The 25,079-nt window shown below is 35.0% G+C and overlaps 2 protein-coding genes and 1 long non-coding RNA gene across 4 annotated transcripts; 2 read left to right on the top strand and 1 right to left on the bottom strand.

Moving 5' to 3' along the window:
- The first annotated feature begins 9,020 nt into the window (after nucleotides 1–9,020).
- On the top strand, nucleotides 9,021–10,458 carry LOC129945109 (uncharacterized). The gene is made up of 4 exons (XM_056054768.1): nucleotides 9,021–9,789; nucleotides 9,850–9,891; nucleotides 9,959–10,240; nucleotides 10,298–10,458. The coding sequence occupies exons 1-4, from the start codon at nucleotides 9,564–9,566 to the stop codon at nucleotides 10,456–10,458; spliced, it is 711 nt and encodes a 236-aa protein (XP_055910743.1). The 5' UTR covers nucleotides 9,021–9,563.
- Nucleotides 10,459–11,398: 940 nt separating this feature from the next.
- LOC129941243 (uncharacterized) lies at nucleotides 11,399–12,147 on the bottom strand. 2 transcript variants are annotated; one of them, XR_008780835.1, is made up of 4 exons: nucleotides 11,940–12,147; nucleotides 11,739–11,864; nucleotides 11,588–11,668; nucleotides 11,399–11,522 (listed from the first exon to the last, which is right to left on the bottom strand). It is a non-coding gene; the product is annotated as an uncharacterized LOC129941243 (long non-coding RNA). The 2 variants fall into 2 exon arrangements; XR_008780834.1 differs by lacking the exon at nucleotides 11,940–12,147 and having other exon boundaries at nucleotides 11,739–11,909.
- Nucleotides 12,148–13,463: 1,316 nt separating this feature from the next.
- On the top strand, nucleotides 13,464–20,093 carry LOC129945100 (uncharacterized). The gene is made up of 5 exons (XM_056054762.1): nucleotides 13,464–14,100; nucleotides 14,169–15,575; nucleotides 15,659–16,624; nucleotides 16,715–17,416; nucleotides 19,507–20,093. Exons 1-5 carry the CDS (start codon nucleotides 13,464–13,466, stop codon nucleotides 20,091–20,093), a joined length of 4,299 nt encoding a protein of 1,432 aa, XP_055910737.1.
- The last annotated feature ends 4,986 nt before the right edge of the window (nucleotides 20,094–25,079 follow it).

The following is a 25,079-nucleotide window of genomic DNA, read 5'->3' as shown; positions in this document are numbered from 1 at the left end:
AACAATTAGTTTCCAATAATAACTTTCATTCCTCTGCGTGTGTGAAAACTAAATTTCATACCTACACAATGCAAGCCCTATCCAATAAAAGAAGAAGACGAATCCCTTTACTGAAACTGCATCTAAACTTTCCGATAAAAGATGGAAGTTTTTATTCACAGATGGTTCCTTTAACCAACACAACACGACATTTGCAGTTGTATCAAAAGAAGGTAATACACTTATTCAAAGTATTTTACAAGACATTACGTCAATCTTTACTGCAGAAGCTGTGGGAATATTCCAGTTTTTTTTGTTTAAAAGAAATGCGCTTATGAACGAGGATGACGACATTTGTTTGTTTTTGATGTTCTCAACAAACTGAGCAGTCAGAATGATAGGAATGGAATTTCAGAATAATGGGAAATTTGGATTTTAGACGAGTTGCAAGGTTTTTTTGGAATATTTTTTTCGGGAAGTGTTCGCAAAGCAGAGTCTGAGAGCAGGGCAAAATGAGAGGAAGATTTTCGTTCGTGTGAGAGAATGAGATTATTTCCGATATCTTACTATTGAATGGTTGGAAAGAGTTTGCTGAATCTTCTCTGATATGAATGTACTAAATGGATACGTTAAGGAAGAGGTTTGAAAGTAAAAGTCTTTCTTTTCAAAGAAAACCTTCAAAGCTACAACAAGGGCATTTGATACCGGTAATCAAGACTGTTAGAAAACCGAAATTTAAAAGTCATTTGAAGTTGACTTTGAATATTGAAATTTTTTTATATCGGAGGGAATCCCTTACCTGAAAAAAGATCAAAGTGAACGAGCAAATTGTGGAATCCCAGGATAAGTACAGGTATTTTGTCCTTTATTTTAATAGAATTCAGTTTGCATATGTCTATGTATATATACACTGCCAATCACTAGGATGAGGCCACATATTTTTCAACCGATTTTCGGTCCGATACGTGGAAAATTTTACTACATGAGAGTAGGTACATATTTTATTAAAACCAAGTGATACAATTATAGGGTTAATTAGAAAAGACCGTTGGAATTTCCCTACATTAATGAATGAGCTACCTAAAAAGGATATAAAAAAGTGAGTCACTAGGATGAGGCTATTGCGAATATTTCGTTGTAGAAGTTCAGATCAGCAATTTTTTTCAAAATTTGGGTTACAATATTTAAGAACGTTTTACAAATAACTATTTTTATTAAATTTCAACTACAAATGGGTTCCGGAAAGACGTTGACAGTAGCAGAAAGAGGACAAATCGATGCTTTCAAGGAAATGGGACTCTCAAGCCGAGAAATAGCAAGGAAGCTGAACAGAAGTGTAGGATATTCGACTGGACGACGACGACGGTATACGACAGCAGCAACTGCATATAACAACGACGACAACATATGACGGCAACAACTGCATATAACAACGACGACAACATATGACGGCAACAACTGCATATAACAACGACGACAGTACTAACACTTACAAGACAGCAGACGAAGAAGAATAGGAGAAGGTAGAATGAGTCAGAGAGTAGTAGAACATCATCGTGAGCAGACACAACCTCGAATCTAGTTATTTCAGTTAAGAAAAATAAATTAGTAATAAAGTTCTTTCTTTTGTTAAATAATATTTTAATAAAATCCTACTGTGTTTATTTGGAAAAGTAGTTGTGTTTTAATTCTGTGAACGAACCCCACAGAAGTAAGACAGTTGTAAACAACTATCTTGCTGATCCTCAAAACTATGGAAAAAACCAAAAAGGACGCACAGCCCAAGCAAAAACATCCCGAGAAAAGCGGTTAATTTTACGTATTGCTTCAAATTCTACTCAATCTAAATAAGGTCCAAAAGCGGAGTATCAGCCCGTATTTCGACAGTCCGAAGGATAATAAGAAAAGATGGTACTATCCAGAGAAGAAAACTCAAAAAGAAACCTGTTCTAAAGCAAGTACACAAGGAGCTGTTAATGAACTTTGCAACAGAACATGTCTCTTGGAGCAGTCAATGGAAACGCGTCGTCTTTCGGATGAAAAAAAGTTTAGCCTTGATGGTGAGGCAAGTTGTATCGTTTTTTTGGGGTAAAGAGTAACATGTTAAAACTTACCCCTTGATTCTTTTTTTACTGATCGTTGTGATCGCTCAAGACACGGATGTGAAATAACCCCGGAAAAACAATGACAGTGCATGATACTCCGTCAATCTTAAGCAAAGCTCTGCCCTTAGTCTTGAATCCAACAAACATAAAAACTGGATTTAAGAAGACTGGAATCGTTCCCCTGAGCGAACACATTTTTCAGGATCATGATTTCTTGTCGGCGTTTGTAACTGATCGGCCAAATCCAACAGAATCTGATAACACACTTCCTTGTGTGGAACAACAAGCTGAAACAGGAGCAGCCAGTGGCACAGTCTTCAGTTACTGAACCTGTTTTATCATTGGACCCTCTTCCGATAGTTACATGTTCACCGGGACCATCCGGATCCGGACTACAAACAAATAATTTCACACCCGAGCATATAACGCCTTTTCCAAAGGCAGGGCAGCGAAAAAAAATATAACGCGTAGTGTTAAAAAAAGCGGCAATTTTGACGGATATAAGCGAGAAAACAGCCATTTTGGAGGAAAGGAACAAAGTTTTGCCCAAAAAGAGAGCCAAGACCGGAGTTAAAAGGGGCCTACGAAGAAACAAAAATAACAGGTGAAGAAAAAGATATTAGCCTCTTCATCAGAAGATGATGATGACCAACAAAATTTGTGTCTCGTTTGTTGTGGGGCATTTTCTGAAAGCTTGCCAGGAGAAAATTGGGTTCAGTGCATAGTATGCTAAAAGTGGGCCACACCAAGTGCGTAAAAGGATCTCTTCGTGTATACGTATGCATCAACTGTGACACGGATGAAGATTCTTCTTCCTAGTCCTATTTTTTTTGATGAATGAATTGTGATTTTGTATTTTTTTGTTTTGAACTTATTTTTTTATTAAAACTAGGGCTGTTTTTTTACAAAACATATTTAAATAATATATTTTAATAAGCATAAGTTTTATTTAATTGAATTAAGAGTTTTTTCTTATCAGATTTTAATAAAATAATAATGTTCATTAAAAATATTTCTTACTTTTTATAATTCGTGTTACAACTTACCCCTACATGTGGGGGTAAGTTGAAACAACACGTTATTTTCAATGTAATATCCTGACATCTTTCGAGCATACTTTGTTAAAATGTTTTTGTGGATCTGTAGCTTAACCATGGTTTTTAAATCTAAAAAAGTTTTGGCTGACTTATTTTCAAAATGTTAGGAGCTACAGAGGTTTTCGTAAAAAGTGTTACTTTAAGCCTCACTCTTCCCTTACCCCCTAACTATTCGCCGTATCGTATACAGTGCTGGTTATCACGATCGAGCTATTAGAAAATAAACTTTTTATAAACAAGACCAATCGGGTAAAACGAATTACGTTTGCCAAAGAGCATATAAGAAAAGACGCGTTTTCTTGGAATAACGTTATTTTTAGTGACGAGAGCAAATTTAACATCCTAACATAAAGTTAGATCCAAAGAACATGGCTTGCACTGTTAAACATGGTGGAGGATCGGTAATGGTTTTGGTGTATGGCAGCTTCTGGAGTCGGGAACTTAGTTTTTATTGATGAGATTATGGATCGATACGTTTATTTAAATGTCCTTAAGGAGAATTTGAAAGTTGGCCTTAACTGGATCGTTTATCTTCCAGCAAGATAACGATCCCAAGCACACTTCACTCTTGGTCAGAGAGTGGTTACTATATAATGTGCCAAAACAGCTTCGAACACCTCCTCAGTCTCCTGATTTGAATGCAATTGAGAATCTCTGGGAACGTCTTGAGAGGCAAATTAGAAAAAGAGAAATAAGTCAAAAGAGAAATAAGTCAAGGGCTGACCTCAAATTAGTTTTGCAGGAGGAGTGGTCATAATCGGCCAAGATATAATATCAAATCTTGTTAAATCAATGCCTTCAAGAATGTCTGCCGTTGTTAATGCAAAGGGGTACGCTAGAAGTACTATTTTAATGTTATTTATAACATTATTTTATTTAAACTTTTGTGATATTGCTTTTGTAAGCGAAATAGAAAAAAGAACAAAATAAAAGGAAAAAATTAATGTATAAATGGAAGATCTCTTTCCGTTATTTGAGCTAATACATGTAAAGGGCTGCCACTAGAATAGAATTATACTATTTAAGTAAAAGAGAGAGAACAAAAAAGCACGCCAACCGAAGGAGAGTTCAGTTGAATTGTGTCGGTAATATCGGTCGGACGTGTCATTTTTGCTCTCGCTAAAGAAATAAATATTAATAAACAGAAAAATATATTAAACCAATTCAGCGTTTCATTAAACATTAAAAATAATAATAAGTTTTAAACTTTTGAACTTTTTTAAATTTTGTTTTGAAATTAAAAACAATTTTCAAAACTTTCAAAAAAAAACTTGTGAATTAATTAAGAAATTAATAGAAGCACAGGCGCATAAAAGTAAACCTCGTCAAACAAGGAATTTCAAAGTGCTCATTTTTCACACCAATTTTTAGAGGGCCCGTGGTCGTGATCGTCTAGGCGACGTACCAAGTACCTCTCAATCAAGGGGTCCTTGGTTTATCTTTTTTTTTGTTTTAACTTTTTAAATTTTTTTACTTTAACTTTAAGCATTAAATTCGTGTTTGTATGCTTTTCATTTATTTTTTGTTGGAACGAGCTTTGCTAATGCGACCAGAGAAAGAATTTTAAACTTAATAACTTACATTTATAAAGTTGATAGTTCAGTCGAAAATGAAATTATCAAGTGCAATAAATAACAAACAAAATTTTAAGTAAATTGGTGAAGGCAAAAGAGACAACATTTACAAAGAAAGCTGACTCCAAACCAAACTATTAGCAGCAGTGGCCAATTCTACGAATAGCGGTAAGTTTGTTTGAGTACAATTTACATATATATATTATATTTTATTTGCATCTTTTTTTTATGAACTCGAAATTTCGCGACTGAGTTAACAAATTGAATACCTTTATACCAGTACAAATATAAGTAGTAAAAGAATAGAATTTGATCACGTAAAGTGTTGTTTAATTTTTAAAAAATAATAAAATAAGTTATGGCACTAAGAAGTAATTATAACAAAAGCCATAAAATCCGAACAAAGGAATCATTGTTCTAGAAACTAGAACTAGAAATGTATTGGGTACCTAAATCATCCGTTCGGACACACAAAAGATCCCTATTACATTCAAGTGTTTGAATCGTCTTGGTTACGAAAACAAAGTGTAGCATCATTGTTCTATTCTATAAACAAAGCAAAGCGTAAACAAACCAAAGTGTCGCAGCATCTTAACACACACAGCATCAACTTTACCTTTTATAGCAGTATAAAAACCATCCGGAGTTGTCCAGAGCATTACGTTTTAGATCAGTCAATTGGTTCGTTCGTTCGATTGGGTATTGTAAATATATATATATATGTGGGGTAGGAACACAGACAGACGGACGCGTACATAGTCACACACACATACGATCGACGAAGAACGAAAGAACGAAAGCCATCCCAGCGTCCAACGTAGATTTAAGTTAGTCATTAAACTCCTGTCGAAGAGAACAGATCACGTCTAAATAAAGTTAGCTAAAGCTATGTTTAAAAGTTATTTGTTCAATAATAAATACGCTATTATTATAATTCGATCCAAATTAAACGTGTTTTCTTTAAAAATAATAAGTGAACTCTACATTTGGGGGCTCGTCCGGGATGGTACCAGACGCGAGTGCGTGGTAATTGACTTGTTCGGTTTGTTTCCGCAAACGAAAAAAAAAAACATTTTGAGACACACGACGCCATTCGTGCTGTACTTTTTTATTACATTTATTCGCAGTGTTAAATCGTGCTCAGACGCAAACACAAGCTGAAGAAAAGAAGGGGTGACAACACGAAAGACGAACGGCATCAACCGTTTCGTTATTGTACACTCAAATGAAAATAAAATAGAGAGAATAAGAGCGATAAAGTCGTGTGTGTGTGCGAGTTACATATGATATAGCAGCAACTACAATTCAACCGATAAGTGCAGCGTCGGCAATGAAGGGTCAACAGCACGATCAACCAAAAAGTGCAGCATCGGCTAATAACGGTCAACAGCACTTCCAACCAATAAGTGCGGCATCAGCAATAAAGGGTCAACAGCTCAATCACCCACTAAATGCAATGTCAGCATTAAAAGACTATAAAAGCAAAGGCATAACCGATCAGAGGAGCCCAATAATACGTATGTAACCCCAATGATCGCAGCGACGCTTGGACGGCGAATCATTCTGGTTTCTTATTAGTTTGTTGCATTTAGTATAAATTAGTAAAGCGTAAGAGGCCTGTGGCCCAATAAAAAAAAATAAATAAAAAGTTTTTTTTTTTCTTTCTGCGGCCACATAAAACGTAAATTGCGCGTATGTAAAAAATATTAAAGATTCAATCATTCGGGTGTGCGCACCATAGAAAGACACAATTAGAACTTGAACAGATTATTTCTAGGCCTATATCTGTAACAACGACTGAACTTACAAATAAATTCAATAGCAAAATAAACTGACTGCCCAACTTGCTAGCTTAGGAAATTCTTCTAATGTAGAAAATTATTCTAAACAGACAATTAGATGTTGTAAAATCACTGCCAGAATTGTTAGGTTAGTTATTAAGAACAAATTTATAAAGCGAGCATTGTGCTCTAAGAATATTTTTTGAAATTCATCGTTTAATTTTTTGTAATTAAAATCTATATACATATATAATTGTGGGAGCTTTTCGAATTTAAGTTCGTATATTGTTCCCCGTTGACGAATAATTTAACATTCTTTTTATTTGATTGATATATCGGCATATCTTTGCGTTTAAAGTACCTGTTCCGATACAAAAGTGTTTGTAGATATTGATGAATTAACCCTGAAAAAGTTGTGGTAAGCCACAAATGATCTTAGATTACAACAGCACCAAAGGGGGAACTGATACATTTGACAAATTGTGTCATTCCTACACAACTTCCAGAGCTACGCATCAGTGGCCTATTAGGGTTTACTTGTGAAATGCTGGATCATGCTGGCATAAATGCTATGATACTATATAGACTCGCTCAACAAAACAGACAAACTTCAAGAAAAGAGTTTCTGTAACATCTTTTGTACAGCCTTGTTGAGCTGCAGCTAAAAAGAAGGCTCCAAAAGCCGAACCTTAGACGGGGTTTGAAACAGATTATTAAAGGAGTTCTAAATGATGAATCCCAAGTTCAACCCACATGTTCTGCAACACAACAACCAACAACATTGGAAAAATATGTTTGTTGCAACTTTTGTGACAGAAAAAAGACTGACAAACAAAAAGACAATGTGTTACGTGTGGGCAGCCTATGTTCGAAGAACATGGCTCGAGTTTACACACCCTGTAGTGTATGTGGGTGCAGGTGTTATCACGCACTTGCATATTCGACCGTGTTTGATAACGGTAATCATCACCATCTCGAGCACATGCGAATGTACACGAGATAAGACGAGAGTCAGTAGTTGTCTGATCCTCGAAGTGTGCGGATGCGTGTCTCGGCGAGCCGGTGAACATCACAAGTGGCGACGAGGAAAAATATTGTAAAGCTTGGCATTAAGACAACCTTCATTTAATTGAAAAGTATTACAAAAATAAATGTTTTTTTGGTAAGAATGTGTCATCGAGTCACACAGTTCAGTTGATGGTGTCTTCAGGAAGCTAAACACATATTTTCATTTTTTCAATTCTTTCATTTATTATATATTGCCGTCTCTTTCCTTTAGAAAGGGCACGTTCAGTCAGAATCAAATTATCTTGCATTCCAAAACCACATTTTACAACATTTTAATTTTCATTTTGCAATTCAAGTTGTTGTACGCATTACATAAGTCTTACCAAATTGTGAGTATATTTTTCGAGGTAAGTTAAATTCAAAAATTAATTTGTAGTTTTTTAGAAATAAAATTGTATTTGAATACAGTTACGTCTCAGACTTCACCTATTAACACTAACCCATTATTCCCCTTACAATCCCTTGCCTAACGGCACTGAATTCCATAACGGCATCCCACGCCATTTGTTTTTGCTTAACTTGCAAAACGTATCTATAATAGATACACCCACCTTTTCCTTGCACATTCATAGTTCATTTAAAAAATTAATAAAGTGATGATCATATTTCATTTGACTCAAATGAAATATGAATATTTTGTCAACAAGAAGTGCATTCCTTTCCCAATACAGAATTTAGCTTATAGATAAATTATAATTGTAAGATCAGTCTTAATTTTCCTCTTGACTTAAGAAGTGCAGCCTAGCTTTGGACAGCGGCTTCTTTCGTTCAAATAATTATAATCTATATATATAAAAATGAATTGTTCGTTTGTACGTTTATAACATGCGAACGTGAAGTCCGATTTGCTTGATTTTTTGGTATGTTTTCATTATTTGCCTGTAGAAGGTTTGTGTGAAATAATAATTTAAAAAAATTTAATTTAAAAAAAATTATTTTTGTGCATTATTTTTGCATAACGGAAAACAGAGGAATCAAAGTAAACGCGTTTCGATTTTGCAAGCGTTGCATTGTGTTGTGTATGTTAACACAACGAATATTGAAATATTCAATAACACCACATGCCCAGGCCAACAAACGAAATCAAGGCCAAACAATATATGTTCCCATAAGCTGCACTTGCTTAATGCTGACTTGCACTCCCACGGTCGTCGTTGTGTTCAGCATTATATTTCCAGAAATATGAAAATACAATTTCCACCAGCATTATATTTCCAGGAATATGGAAATACAAGTTCCACACCGACAACTTGAATGGGTATGCTTAGGAAGACATTATATCATTATAAATATCAGTGTAAGATAATTTTAAGTTGAGTCTTCTTTGATCAATAAACGCGACACGTCGCACTAGAAATTGAAATTGTGTTTTTTTTATTTCTAAAGCGAGAAATAACATAACTTGTATTAGCTTTGAGTTTGTATACATAGAGGAACCACGCTAGCTTGCGTTAAGACGTCGATAGGTGTCACCAAGTAAATAAATCGACATTTGAAATTTCAAAGCAACAGTTTTCCTGTAAATTTCTCCATACCCATGACGTTTTTCCTGTTTCTCTTTTCTGCTGCCTTTTTTTAAGTCAAATTTCTGTGGAGAGCATTCCCCCAAAAATTTCAAATGTCGATTTTATTCACTTGGTGACATCTACCGACGCCTTAACGCAAGCTAGCGTGGTTCCTCTATGTATACAAACTCAATGGTATTAGCACGAATGAAAAACAGCAGAGTAACAGTAAAAAAAATCGTTGGCTGTGCACTAATACTGGTGTGCGTTGCTTTCGATTGTGGCATTGTGCTATGTATTAGCACGAATGAGAAACAGAGTAGCAGTGAAAACACAGCAATCGCGTCTGTGTATTTTTGTGAACATCGTTGGTTGTGCACAATCATTTCTTAGAGTAGACGCCGAATAATTAGATTTTCTGCTGGCGTGTGTCAAGTCCAAAACAGTGTTACGTATGACAGAAAATATGGAAGCCGTTAAAAGTGATGAGCAGCAAACCGCAGCGAATCAAGAAAAAGAAGAACAAGTTACTATCACAGAAGTCTATAAAATCATTGGTTTGGGTGATGACGCGAACGATTCAGCCAAAAATGAAGAAAATCAGGCAAATGATGAGATGAATATTGGAAGTGCACACGGAACTTCGACGCCGCAAAAAGTTGGAATGGCGTTAGAATTCGGTAATAAAATTCTTTATGGTTTGTTCTTTTTGTTTTAATTAAAAAGTGAATTTATTTCAGATTGGAATAGTGAACCATTGGATTTTAACGAAGATTTAGTTGGTAAAACCTATCTGAAGTTCATATTTTTATTCAAAATTATTCGGTTTTTTTTTTTGTTTGTCTGTAGATGATTTAATCTCTTCGCAAAAATTGAGCTCATCATTGGTGGAGTTACCATCATCGCAAAATGTTAATTCGTCAAAGACAGATTCTTTGCGAAATTTGAACTTATCAATGGTGGAATTGTCCTCATCGCAAAATGTTAATTTATCAAGTGCTTCGAATGCCAGCGATTCAAGTGTGAATTCGAATAAAATGCAGGCGAAAATACGGAAGGAAAATGGATTGCGCATAAAGCATATGATTGGATTCTTCAAGAACGAAGGCGTTTCTTTTTTTAAAGCCAAGCGTAAGTATAATTTATTTGCAAGTAATTTGAACGTGTTTTGAAAGTTTCGTTCTTTAGGTGTATACCAAGCACTGTATGAAGACCGAATGGATCTTGATGTTTTGATGTGCTTTGTCATTACTGGGCAAGTGGTCATCATCGATCAGAAATTAATTCTGCCTGAATGGTTACAACGTAGACCATTGTCAAAGGTTAACAAAGTTGGTGTCAAAAATTAACAATTTATTGTGCGTTGCTATTTTTGTAAGCTGCATTTAGTTATTCAATTTTTTTGCTTTTAAATCATTCTTTGTTAAACCAATTTCCTTGACGGAACCAAATTAATGAACCAAAACGATGTCTCTCTAATTTAATTTAGAATTGAAATACAGTTATATTTGTATTTTATCAAAATGATTTATGAATATTGATTTCAAATAAAGCAACAATCAAATATTGTGTGTTCTAAATGTTATTTCGTGAAGTGTGTTGATTTTATGTGAAGCAAAATTGTTGGCGCCAAATGATTGATGTTTTTGCCGTAACTGTAAACAATTATCATGTGTTTCTCTGATTCTTTTGTTAATTTACAGCTGAATAGTATAACCGAAAGCAACGCATATCAGTATTTGTGCTCAACCAATCCCAGTAGGAAATTTCAAAAAATTCATCGGTGAATCACCAACTTTTTCCTTGGTGAATGGAAGCTACACCCCATGAAAACATGGTGAAAACATCAGTGAAATTAACATGGGGATTGGATTGGCGTTCACCAAGTTGTGAATTTCATGGTGACTGTTCAGAGAGGAAATCACCAAGCAAGTGCATTTGGTGTATTCCAAAGTGAATTGTAGTTGATGAAAAATACCGTGAAGTCACACCGGGGAAATCACTGGGTTAGTGGAGTTGCTGATATACTTGTGTACTTTACATTGGTGAAAAATGTGATGAATGTTCACCAAGGAATTCACTTTGCAAAATTGAATGCCTTTTTCATAAATGAATATTGACCAGTGGTTTCCTTAGGGAAGCCAATGTAACTCATTCACTAATGCAAATTGACCTGGTGAAAAATGTAGTGAATGTGCATAAATGAAGTCAATCATGTTTTTATTATCGAATTATTTTTTACTCATACCTAAATCTTTGGATACAAATATTAAAAAAAAAACCGCCATGTAAATTTTTATGATTTTATTGAAAAAAATGCTGCCAATGTGCAGATTCCATTTTTTAGCTGCTCCGTGGTGACACACAAACTTTTAATGTCCGCTCTCATTTCGTCTATCATATCTTGTTGATTCTATACAAAATGTAAAGCAGATATATAGAAATTTAATTTAATAAAATAATAATAGTTATAATTACCGTTTTCTTAAAAATCTGCCTTGGCTGCTTTGTGGGTGAAAATTCAATGGAGTCCATTGCCGACTGTTTAGATCCGGAAGCCTTTAAAAAAAGAGCAATAAAATAGGATTAGATAATTGTAGAAAGGGATTTGTAATTTAAATGAAATTACCTGAATATTTTTCTTGTCCATTTGAACACAAATTCTACCAATTTACCAAAATATTCACTTTTTTACAATTATAATTTATTTTCTAAACTCTTTTTAATAACTTTAAGCTTTACTCACTTGTTGACACTATGAACAATGAAATTCAACTGAAAACTGTTTCTCGAAAAAACAACAATGCTCTCAAAAAAAAAAATCACTTACCCCGAACACTGTGCGTTGTTGTTGGAAATAACTTTGTTTCTAAGCAAACCAGGCTGACGATCGCGAATCGAAGTTTTTATGATATGTAAAAAACCCGAACATTGCAATCCTTCAACCATGCGTCGCCATCACCGTCGGTCGTTGTTGTTGGAAATAACTTTGTTTCTCGAAGCAAACCAGGCTGACGAACGGGAACGGCAATTTTTTTATTGTATGTAAAAAACCCCAGCATTGAAATTCTAAAACTGAAGCCAATCTCCGTATTATTCAGTGGCAGGTAGAGAAGAAAAAGGCAAATATAAACAAAAACAAAACACCCATCTCGTGCTTCATATCGGGAATGAAATATTTTACAAGGAAAAAGATAGGGTGGATTGTATAATCATAGGAAAAACGCAATGCCTTTCAGTAAGGATTTCATTGCATGCTATTCCTAAATGATTCGAGTAGCTGATTTCCTTGGCGATTTCACACAAAATTTTCATTGGTGAGCAAATTTCCTACTGGGATGTGCTCGCAAAAATACATAGACGCGTTTGTTGTGTTTAATTTGTTCTCTGTTTCTCTTTCGTGTTTATACACAGCAGATCAGCACAACCGATGGCAAGGCATACCAGTATTTGTGTACAACCAACAATGTTTTCAAATCACGTTTCTATGTTGTGATACGAGCAGCATTTGTTGTGTATTGGCAAATAATGTAGAACTGAGAATTACAGCAAACGTGTCTATGTATTTTTGCGAGTACCGTTGGTCTTGCACTAATACTGGACCATGTTAACTTCGTTTGTGTTGTTGTGTGCGTACCGGCAAATTAAGCGTATCAATGTTCTGCACCGATTGGGCATTCCAATGGGAATTTGAGTGAGCGTGCAAGTGTTATCTCATATATCTGCTATTTTTCATCGTCAATAAACATATTTTTTCTTGGATTTTGGTAATTGAATAAATAGGAATTAAAATTTAGTTTCGACTGTGAGTTGATGTGTTTTATTTTTGTGTATAGTTATAATTATGCCGCGACCGAGACGTGGCGCCAATATTGGTCGTCGTACTCATAATGAAAGACGAGTTGCATCTGCTATAGCAGGTGAATCTGAAGCGGAACGTGAAGTGAGACTTGAACAGCAAAGAGAGCGTCAATCGAGATCGCGTTCTGCTCAAACAAACGAAGAACGAGTCGCGAGTAATTCTTCGGATCGAGCGAGAATGAGTCGCAATCGCGCTGTTAGAAGTCGTGCCAATGACAATATTAATCAGCGAGTAATGCGTGCTGCTTTCAATTATGATAGTGAACTATTGTTCTCTTCCATGCCTTTCAATCGGAACTATGACTAATGTCTGCGAACAGTGCAATGCATTGAAATTTCCATCGGAAACTCCTGGAATGTGTTGTGCAAATGACAAGTAAAATTGCCTGTTTTGAATCCTCCTCCTGAGCCTTTGAGGTCATTAGTTTCTGGTTTGACTCCAGAATCGAATCATTTTTTGTCTAAAATACAGCAGTACAATTCATGTTTCCAAATGACGTCTTTCGGCGCCTCAAATATAATCAGAGATGGATTCATGACTTTTAAGGTAATTACTGAACACGACACTAACAATGAGTTCTATCGTGAGATTGCATCAAATGTTTCATGTATGCAGATTCAAGGTCAAATCTATCATCGAATTGGATCGTTATTACCATGTTTGGATTCCAATCATTCCTTTTTGCAAATATATTTCATGGGAAATTCAGATGTTGAAATTGAACGGCGTTGTGTGGTGTCACAAAATCCAAATGATGGTAATGCAGTGAGAAGAGGAATAATTGAAAGATTGCAGCAGTTTTTTCACGATGAAAATTGTTTGATCAAATTATTTCAAACTGCCCTTGATCAAATGCCTTCGGATTCTCATAGAATTGTTATTCGGGCCGATAAAGCACCTGGTGGAATTCATGCTGGAAGGTTAAACGCACCAACAATTGATGAAGTTGCCGTATTAATTGTGGATGAAGGAGCGAGCAGTCGAGATATTGTACTTCTTCGTCGAGATCAAAGTGTTGTGCATGTTTCGGAAACTCATCGTTGTTATGATGCGTTGCAGTACCCAATTTTGTTTTGGCAAGGCGAGGATGGTTACCATTTCAATATTAAGATGAAACATCGTTTAACTGGTTAGTTACAATAAAATGCATCACACATTTTGTGAATTATTGATACTTAATATTCGCATTTATTTCAGGCTTGGAAATAGCAAAAAAAGTTAGTGCGATGAACTATTATTCGTACAGATTAATGGTTCGGCTGAACGAAATTAATCATATATTGAATTGTAGAAGGCTTTGCAACCAATTTATAGTTGATGTTTACGCTAAAATTGAGTCTGAACGATTGAATTTTATTCGATTTAATCAGAAAAAGTTAAAATCCGAACAATATATTCATTTGCGCGATGCAATTCAGAATGATGGGAATTTCAACGATATTGGCCAAATGACAATATTACCAGCAACATATACTGGAAGTCCACGACACATGCACGAGTACGCGCAAGACGCAATGACGTACGTTCGGCATTATCATCGACCCGATTTATGTATTACATTCACCTGTAATCCTCAATGGAATGAAATAAAGCAATATATGTTTCATGGTCAAAGTGCTTCTGATCGCCACGATATTGTTGCGCGTGTGTTCAAGCAAAAATTGAAAACGCTTATGGATTTTATTGTCAAACAACAAGTGTTTGGAAAAGTTCAATGTTGGATGTATTCTGTGGAATGGCAGAAAAGAGGACTTCCGCATGCACATATTTTGGTTTGGTTAGTTGATAAAATTACGCCAAATGAAATTGATAGCGTAATATCAGCCGAAATCCCTAATCCAATCATTGATCCAGGACTGTTTGAATCAGTTACGAAGCACATGATTCATGGACCATGTGGGGCATTAAATGTCAACTCACCGTGCATGGCTGAAGGAAAATGCACAAAACGGTACCCAAGAGCATTAATAGCGGAAACAATTTCTGGTAATGATGGTTATCCGTTATATCGTAGGCCGTTACCTAAAGATGATGGCGAAACAGTTATGGTGAAATGCAAAAATCAAGACATTAAAATTGACAATCGTTGGATCGTTCCATATTCGCCGCTATTGTCCAAAACTTTTGGTGCTCATATAAATGTTGAGTATTGTAACTCAGTAAAATCTATCAAGTACATATGCAAATATGTTAACAAAGGAAGTGATTTGGCCTATTTTGGAATTGCTGGGGATAAAAGTGATGAAATCACTTCATATCAATTAGGCCGTTATATTAGTACAAATGAAGCAATATGGCGAATTTTTTCATTTGCAATACACGAAAGGTATCCAACTGTACTGCACTTGGCAGTTCATCTTCAGAATGGTCAACGTGTGTACTTCACCCCTGAGAATGCGGCGCAACGAGCAGAACAGCCACCGAAAACAACGTTGACTTCATTTTTGGATCTGTGCAGAAATGACGAATTTGCTAAAACGTTATTGTATTCTGAAGTGCCACACACACATGGAATGAATCTGCGAAAGTTTTTCAAAGACGGAAACAAGGGCAACCAGTACGAGGCCATCCAAATGTATTTTCTACAGAAGCATTGGGTCGTGTGTATACCGTTCATCCAAATCAGGATGAATGTTTTTATTTGCGTTTATTATTGATTAACGTTCGTGGTCCTACGTCATTTGAAGATTTAAGAACAGTCCATGGTGAATTGTGTGCGACTTATCGGCAAGCATGCCAGCGTTTGAATCTACTTGAAGATGATATGCATTGGGAAGCTACACTTGCTGATTCCGTAATTTCATCATCTCCACATCAAATACGAACATTATTTGCAATTATAATATCTACATGCAGTCCATCAAATCCACTTGAAATATGGCATAAATTTCGTGATGACATGACGGAAGACATTTTACTTCGAGTGCGACGTTCAGTTTCAAATCCTGAATTAGAAATCACACCGGAAATGCATAACGAAGCTTTGATTTTGATTGAAGACATGTGTATAATGATTGCAAACAGAATATTAGTGCAGTTAGGAATGATAGCGCCTAATCGTGTAGTTCATGATGTTATTAATCAAGAAATGCATCGTGAACAACAATATGATCGTAATCAATTGAGAACATTTGTGCAGTTAAAAGTTCCACAATTGAATAGTCAACAGAAATATGCTTATGACAAAATCATGGAAGGTGTGAACAATGAAGAAGGTGGATTTTACTTTATTGATGCACCAGGAGGCACTGGAAAAACATTTTTGCTGTCATTGATTCTGGCAACCATACGATCGGATAATAAAATTGCTTTTGCAGTTGCTTCATCTGGAATTGCTGCTACCTTATTAGACGGTGGTCGAACTGCGCATTCTGCATTTAAATTGCCTTTGAATATAACAACGATTGAATCTCCTACGTGCAACATTTCCAAAACGTCGGCAATGGCAAAAGTTTTGCAGCAGTCTAAGATAATCGTATGGGACGAATGTACAATGGCTCACAAAAGATCATTAGAAGCATTAAATCGAACCATGCAAGATCTTCGAGGAAATGAAAGACTTTTTGGTGGCGCCTTTATATTGTTATCAGGTGATTTTAGGCAAACTTTACCTGTCATTCCCCGATCTACTGCTGCTGATGAGCTAAACGCATGTTTGAAGTCTTCAGTTTTGTGGAAATATGTTAAAACATTGCGTCTTAATTAAAATGTACGTGTACAATTGCAAAATGATCCTTCTGCAGCTGAATTTTCAAAACAACTTTTGGAAATTGGGAATGGTAAAGTTGCAGTCGATAAATCAACCGGATTAATAACATTACCAAGCAATTTTTGTAATATCACTCAATCGAAAAAGGAGCTGGTTCAACGTGTGTTTCCAAATATATTGCAGAACTACAGGAATCATGATTGGTTGAGCGAACGCGCAATATTGGCAGGAAAAAATAAAGACGTGAGCGATTTAAATGCAAGTATTTTGCAAGAAATAGATGGCCAATTTTTTGCATACAAATCAGTGGATACGATAATAAATGAAGATGAGGTAGTGAACTATCCTACTGAATTTTTGAACTCACTTGATTTGCCAGGCTTGCCATCGCATTATTTGGCATTGAAAGAGGGAGCACCGATAATAATGCTCCGAAATATAAATCAACCACGACTTTGTAATGGCACCAGACTTTCCGTGAAAAAACTGATGGCCAATTTAATTGAAGCAACTATTCTGAGTGGTAAATATAGAGGCGAAAACGTTCTAATCCCCCGAATTCCAATGATTCCATCAGATATGCCATTTGAATTTAAACGGCTTCAATTTCCTGTCCGTCTTGCCTTCGCTATAACCATTAATAAAGCTCAAGGTCAGACTTTGAATATTTGTGGCTTAGATTTGGAGCAACCTGTTTTCTCGCATGGACAATTGTATGTTGGTTGTTCACGTTGTGGTAAACCCTCTGCATTATTTATAAACACAAAAGATGGAAAAACTAAAAACGTTGTTTATCAAAGAGTTATTGTAAGAAATTGATTGTGGATGAGTTTTACTGAAAATTGATACATGGGAAAATTTCGCAAGTTTCTTTTGTGTATTCGCCCTGCGAAGCGGGCGAGGGTTTTGCTAGTATAATATAAGAATCAAAGAAATAAGTAAATAAAGAATAAAAATAAAAAGAAAAGAAAACAACAAAGTTTTTTTTTAATCAAAACGTTCAACCACAAACGTAATTACACCTATCAGCTTTGCAATATTTTGTTATTTGGGAGAGAGATTTCAAATAGAAAAACAATGGATCTGTAAAGCGAGAAAAGAACTATAGTATGTAGCCAAAAAAAATCAAAACAATAAAAAGAAACAGAAAAAATGATACAAATACTGTAACCGAAAACAAAAAAACGAAAATGAAAAGAAATAAAACAAAAAGAGTAACGTTAAAAAGAATGGCTACTGGTGGAAGAGGGGGAAAAACAAGAAATGTAATTCGCCGTACGGCAGTTAGAGTTTAGTTGTAAGAGAGCATTCGCGGAGTTAAGACGTGTTGTTAATAAAGAAATTATAAAGTTAATTGAGAAATTGTTGTAATACTGTTTGATTTAAAAAACCTATTAAAAAAGAATATTTATTTATTGATAGCCCATTTATCGCTTAAAGGTATAAAAATAAAAGTTATTCCTCTCATGATACAAAATGTCCAGCTAGGGTCAAAAAGTGTCACACTTGTGGGGTCGAATTAGTCACTTTTGGCAGTATTGCAAGACACAAAAACGTGTGTCAATTTAAATTGAGGGAAAAATAGCAGGGAAAACGAAATAAGTTCATGCAACTTAATGAACTTAATTCGCCGTTATCTATAAATGTGCTTAATAGTGAAAGTGACATAAATGATTGAAGTCTACCAGGGACGAGCAAAGGTAGGCCATCGAAAAATTTTGAAGAATGCAACGAGCGTACGAAAAAACGTCGCGTACATGAACTTATTTCCCAACACAGTACAGAGGAGATTAATTATGCTGCTAAAATGACTAGTCGCTATTCGGATTTTATTCAAAAATCGGATAAGACTTAGCTATGCAGCAAAGTCTAGTATTGTGCTTAGATTTGGATTTGTCTAAGAGGAAGTACGCTCCTCTACGTTCTGTTGTCAATGGTGTCCACAAAGACTGTTTTCGAAGTTACTATAAACTACAAATACATAAAGAAGAACTATTGTCTGAAATTGCTGCTGTGTCAGCAACAACTGCTGAAGTCAACCTTCAATCACTATTAAACAAAACTTCTAAAAGCACTGTTCAGATTATTATATCTACAGTGGTGGAAAAAATAATAAGTGTGCATGAGCATTTACCCTATAACGGCCTTCAAATGACATTTTTCTTTGCAATAACGGTTATTTTTTTAGTTTTGTCATTAGAGCACGCTGAAAATATTTTATCATTAAAAGCCATCCTATTGATCATTGTTGATATTGCGCGAGTTAGAATAATACGTGTCATCCAATTTGCAGTGAAAAAAATAGGTGTTATATTAATTTTTCACATATTTAAAAGTGATTACTTGTTTTTTTTTTTATTATTTCTTTGCAAAGTAAGTTCTATTTTCTTATATTTTATATGATTTTTAAGTGTTTACGTAAAATTTTAGAAAATTTTTTTTAAATAATGGGCCGTGGTAGACATTGTTCCGATGAAGAGAGGCGTCTCATCCGAAAGCTCCGCTCTGAAGGAAAAACATATAAAATAATATCTGAAATGTTGTCATGTTCACAAAACAAAATAACAAATGCTCTAAAGAAGAGAAAGTGACAGGAAACGAGAGGAAGAAAGAGAAAGACATCTGACAAATTGGATCGTCAAATAGTAAGAATGGCAAAGAAATAAAGAAGACCCTTAGATTAACAAGAACAGTTAAAAACTGGTTAATAGCAGCTAAACTTCCTGTTCGCTCTTCTAGAAGGACCTATTTGTTTCTGAAAAGAATAAGAAGAGAAAACTATTTGCTAAAGGTCAGATTGAAAATGTTAATGAAACGGGCGTAAAGAGCTTCAGAATATTTTGTGGAGCGATGAAACCAAGGTGAATTTGTTTGGTTCGGATAGCAAGCATTATGTTAGACGACCTCCTTGTCAAGAATACAACCCTAAGTACACAAAAAAGACCATTAAGCACGGTGGTGGAAGCATCATGGTATGGGGTTGCTTCTCTTGGTATGGAGTTGGGCCATTGTTCTGGATAAAGAACATTATGGATCAAGAAAAATATGTGGACATTTTGGAAAATGTTATGCTCCCTTACGCTGATGACGAGATGCCACTGATTTGGAAGTTCCAACAGGACAATGATCCAAAACATACCTCGAAAAAAGCAAAGGCCTGGTTTCAAGCAAGAAAAATTAAAGTTCTCGATTGGCCAGCTCAATCACCTGACCTCAACTCAATCGAGAACTTGTGGTCTGTAGTCAAGAATGATCTAGCTTCAAAAAAAATTTCTAACAAGGCTGCCTTATGGAATGAAATCAGGGAAGCTTGGGAAAAAATTCCTGCAGAAACTTGTAGGAACCTTGTGGAATCCTTGCCGCGAAGTTACGAAGCAGTAATAAAAGCTAATGGAAATCCAACAAAATATTAATATAATTAAAATATACGATAAGTTTTTTACCAATTTTTTTTATGAAGGATCTTAATTTTGAATTATTTATCTATGCCAGAATTTGCACCTATTTTTTTTCCAATCTCTCTTGTTTTATTTTGTTATTTTTAAAAAATCAACTATTTTCATGCTAACCACAAAATTCTTTTTTATTGATAACAATTGATTGTTGAAAAAAAGTCGAAAATTGAAAAAAAAATTCAAATAATTATGAATAAAAAATCAAATTTGTTCGCAGTTTTCATTTACACCTATTATTTTTTCCACCACTGTATATTGATGGCAGAGAAATTAATATTAAATACACAATGATAATGCTTGATGACAGTGCAATAAATACATTGAGCGGGAAAAATGCAGCTCAAAATTGTTATACATGTGGAGCCAAACCTTCGCAATTGAATTTACTTGCTGTAGAAGATCGAACACCAAACACGAATAATTACAGATTTCGCCTTTCATCTTTACATTCTTGGATCAGATGTTCCGAGTGCTTATTGAACATCTACCCACAGATTACTTCTTAAAACTTGGCAAATACGCGATCCAGAAAATAAAACAACATTTGGAGAAAAAAAAATTAGCCAAGAAAATTTTAGATTGAAAATGGGTTTACTTGTCGACATTCCTAAACCTGGATATGGATATGGAACAAGCAAAGGAAAATACCGCTCGACGATTTTTTTCAAATCCTGAATTATGTTTGGAGATAACAGGGGTAAACATGAAACTTATACGCAACTTTTGAATAATATTTAGGACAATCACAACTGGTCGTCAAATTAATTTGGAGAGATTCGTAAAGCTTTTTGAAGAAATGAAAAATATGTATTTTTCCCAATACAGTTGGTACTACATGCCAAGCAGTGCTCATAAGCTTTTGCTTTATGCGAAGGGCATTATTTCCTTTTTTCATTTACCTATTAGTATCCTTTTTTGAAGAAGCGTTGGAAGCCAGGTTGGATTATAGTCGAAATCGAAAGTGTTCCAGCTTAATGATTGATTTAATTGATCATTTATTAATAACTTCGAACCCAATTATATCAAATATACGTTCCAAAAGCTCGCATGTTTCTAAATTCGATCCAGATTTTGATCAATATCTAGTTAGTAACAGTTTAGAAGTTTAAACGTTGCCAATAGATATAGATTTGAACGATATTGATGGGACATTAGCAAGCGATAGCAATTAATTTATTGTTCATTATCTGCCTGGTGAAAACACAGCGTCGCTGTTGAAGAAGCTATTGTGTATTCGACCTAAGATCTTACGTGTTCAGCCTAAATCTCTAACGAAGTTTCTTGATTTGTCACCCAGGGTGCAGTTCTGTTGCTGTCAAACTGAACTGCAAGCGCCAACCAGGTGTAAAATTCTTCATAGCGTTGTGTATTTCGTCGCCGTAACAGGCCGACTCCACTAGAGATAATTTCTCTCAGAATACTCATCCTGACATGAAAAGTCTAATAGAGTCGCGTTGTTTCATCTTATGATATGATGTTAGTGATCTCTCTCTGCTATTTTGTCTTGACATCGATGTCTGATATCAAATTTGACATTTGACGTTTGAGTTTTTTTTCCTTTTTTGTGTGTGGATGACATCTCAATTTCATTATTTTGTGTGTCTCAAATCGACAAGTATTCATTTGGCGAGAACAAAAAAAATTACTGTGTTAAAAAAAGTCGGCATTTGCAGTTTTTTTTATTAGATTCATATATTTAAAAGGATTAAATCAGGTAATAACACATTTTTATACGAAATGCGTTTTTGACAAATCCTTTTAAACATTATAATCATGAGTGAGTGGAAACTTTCCCAGAATGAAACCAAGCTCCTGATAACTTGTACAGGGAAAAGGAGTGCTTGTGGAACTACAAGAGCAACCTATACAAGAGGAACGATTTGAAGAACAAAGCTTGGGCATCCATATCCCAAGCAATGAACAAGGACGTGATCGATGTTAAAAAAAAAATAAAAATCTTCGCTCAGCTTATGTGGCTGAAAAAAAAATTACAGATTCTCAACATTCTGGTGCTGGAAACGAGGAAGTTTATGAGACTCACCTTTTTTATTTTATTTTTATGAGCTTCGAACTCAACCTTATTAAGCTCAGTGGAAGGAAGTGATCTTCTTCAAAGTGCAATGATAAACTCAGATTTATTTGATGAGTTTTAAAAATTATTTTATCTTTAAATTTTAGCAAAAATTCAGCTATAAATAAGTGATTTTGAAAAATTGTGTTCATTGTAAAAAAGCAAAGATGTATCAAAGTGTCGTTAATAGAATTACCTTATACAAAATAAATTTATACCACCTAAACGGATTTCAATGTGCTTTATAATTTTATGATTTCTAATTTCAGGGAATTTTGGCAAAGAAGATTGTTAAAATAAATGTCAGATTGTTATCAAAACTAACGTGATGAAATGTTGTTTTCACATATTTATATGTTTGTCTGGTTCTGCAGATTTTTTTTTTTAATTTTATCTGGCATTATTTATATTTATTAATAAAAAAACATTTTGAAACAAAATCAAACAAAAAATCAGTATAGCAACACGGGGCTTTATTCTTTATTTTTGTGATCGCACATAAGAGCAAGTTCGTGCAACCACATCGTACATATTTTTTTCTTATAAATTAAGTAAAAAATAATTTACAGGCATAGATACGTAGAAATGTTTGGAACGTCTCCATCAGTGACACAATAACGCACCAAATTTTCACGAATTCTTGATGCGTGTTTATAGTTGGAATAATCTTGTGTTGTCAGAGGTGAAATTGTGGTAGAGTTTTAGAAATCAGGAGATGACCTTATTAATGGCGAGAGAAAGTTGTGTTAAACACAACAAACTTTAACCACAGCTTCGCAAGTTTCCAAGCTCAAGTCAATAGGACGATGGAAAATTTAAAACCTCGATGCCAATCGTCAGAATGCCATCTCAACTGTCAGGCGGCACCGACTAAGCCTAGAGTTTAGAACTTCCTGTTGTGTAGTTAATTTTGAATTCCGGCCAAAACCTTTCATAACAAAAATATTAAAAAATTATTGCTAGTAATAATATTTATTTTAAATGTTCTTTATCTTTTATTAAATGTTTATCAAGTGCAAATATATCATCCCCAACAAAAAAGTATGTCGTTTGACTTTCTTGCCCTTTTAATGGCTGTGCATTTGAAATATTAAGGCAATTTTTAACAATCCCATGGTAAAGACCACAGTTCTTAAAAATTATTACATCAGACGCTCTTCCATTTCCTCCAACATCTATGTACAGAAATTTGCTATGAGCATCCACAATGGCAAGCAAAACTATGCTGAAAAAGCCTTTATAATTATAGAGGTCGGAGCCTGAATGTGGCGGTGCTTTAATTCGAATGTGCTTCCCATCAATCGCTCCAATTGTATGTGGGAAATCCCAATACCTAATGAAATCATTGGCAACTTGCAACCATTAACTTTCAGTTGTAGGAGTCTTGAATGGAAAATATTTCATGAATTAAAAAAGAACCTAACATTTCAAATGCACTGAATTTTTGGTCAACCTTCATGTTTTCACTTTGAAGAGTATTATATATATTGCATTCAGCTATAGGAGTCACCAGTTCCAATGTACGTAAGAGTAATCGCAAGCTCTGGGTGTGATTGCAAATCGCATACTCGTGTCTTGCCTTTTTATTAACGGTTCAACCTGCAATCAATAAATTAGCAAACTAAAAAAAGTTACTTGCATTCCTACCAGAATAAGAACCGCGGTAAATCTGTCGATGGACATCCTACAGAAATTTTGATAGTCTTCTCCTTGATCCCAGAGTAAATCCTTGAGTAAATGTTGCTCAAGGTCATGGGCGTCCCTAAGTGTAAGGAAAGGATTAATCCAAAAACGATGTTTCTGTTTAGCTTCCTGCTCTTCGCTCATTTCTAACTCTTTAAGATTTTCTAACACTTGCAGAGCTTTAAGTGTACGAATTGCACCATGTTCACGCATTGTTGTTGCCAAACACCCAAAACATCACCCTATAATTTTTCTAGTTTTCTTCTAGCACCAAATAGTAATTTCAATGTCAATGTCAATGCCAATGCCAAACGTAGGCCATGACCAACTATAGAACCTTTGCAATTTATTAGCACGCCTTCTGCATCAACCTGTCAAGAATAGCTGTTGTTGTCAATCGCACTTGCCCTAACACAGAAGTAACCATCTACTCACAACTAGGCCAATGCCAAGGCCATCCAATGCACTTGCATTGTCTTCGCACCATCGACATCGGTCGTTCCCACCTAGCGGTACTTGCGACCGAAAAATACAAAACTTAGAAGTCAACATCATCATCAACATCATCAACATCGGTCGCTCCCAAGTAACTGTTGTTGCGACCGAAAAATACAAATAATAACATAAGCACAGAGCATCAACAGCATCGACTGCCCTTGATACAAGTAAACACCATGCAAAATGTCAACATAATTTATGATCATTCCCACGATCATAATTGCTGACAACGTGTCTGGCTGCTAAATGCATTACAACACGTAGCAAGAGTTAAACACGACACGAATTTTTTTTATTGTTTGACGTTTGACGTTTTTCAGAGATGAATTCACTTTTACCTCTCTTGCTCAAATGAGATGTCAAGACATAAACTGCCCAGCGAAGAAAAAAAAACTTCTAATTTCAATGTCAGAGATCTGGTTGGCGATACAGATATCAAGTGGAGTTGGACAATAAGGTCGGAAATCAAGTTTGATCACGTTCAGAGAACTTTTTTTTGTTATAAAAAGTGAAATATTAAGAATTTTATTTTTAATAAACGTTTAAAATGAGTTCAACGCCGTGTAAATAAAAAAAAGAGATAAGATCCCTCGCCATTCTAAAAAGAGTTCATCGTCTTTAAGTTCTTCATCCTCACGCAGTGAAATGTTTGCTTCCCCACCACCAAACAAACGAAAGAGAGAATCTAGATC

Source organism: Eupeodes corollae, chromosome 1 (assembly GCF_945859685.1).
Source record: "Eupeodes corollae chromosome 1, idEupCoro1.1, whole genome shotgun sequence".
Classification (NCBI taxonomy): Eukaryota; Metazoa; Arthropoda; class Insecta; order Diptera; family Syrphidae; genus Eupeodes; species Eupeodes corollae.
This window is presented reverse-complemented; position numbering and strand designations above follow the sequence as displayed.

Coding starts and splice junctions, on each gene's coding strand:
- LOC129945109 (XM_056054768.1), top strand. CDS start 9,564: ATGACAGAAAATATGGAAGCCGTTAAAAGTGATGAGCAGCAAACCGCA. Junction 9,790..9,849: donor TGGAATGGCGTTAGAATTCG/GTAATAAAATTC, acceptor AATTTATTTCAG/ATTGGAATAGTGAACCATTG. Junction 9,892..9,958: donor TTTTAACGAAGATTTAGTTG/GTAAAACCTATC, acceptor GTTTGTCTGTAG/ATGATTTAATCTCTTCGCAA.
- LOC129945100 (XM_056054762.1), top strand. CDS start 13,464: ATGACGTCTTTCGGCGCCTCAAATATAATCAGAGATGGATTCATGACT. Junction 14,101..14,168: donor GATGAAACATCGTTTAACTG/GTTAGTTACAAT, acceptor CATTTATTTCAG/GCTTGGAAATAGCAAAAAAA. Junction 15,576..15,658: donor ACAGAAGCATTGGGTCGTGT/GTATACCGTTCA, acceptor CGTCATTTGAAG/ATTTAAGAACAGTCCATGGT.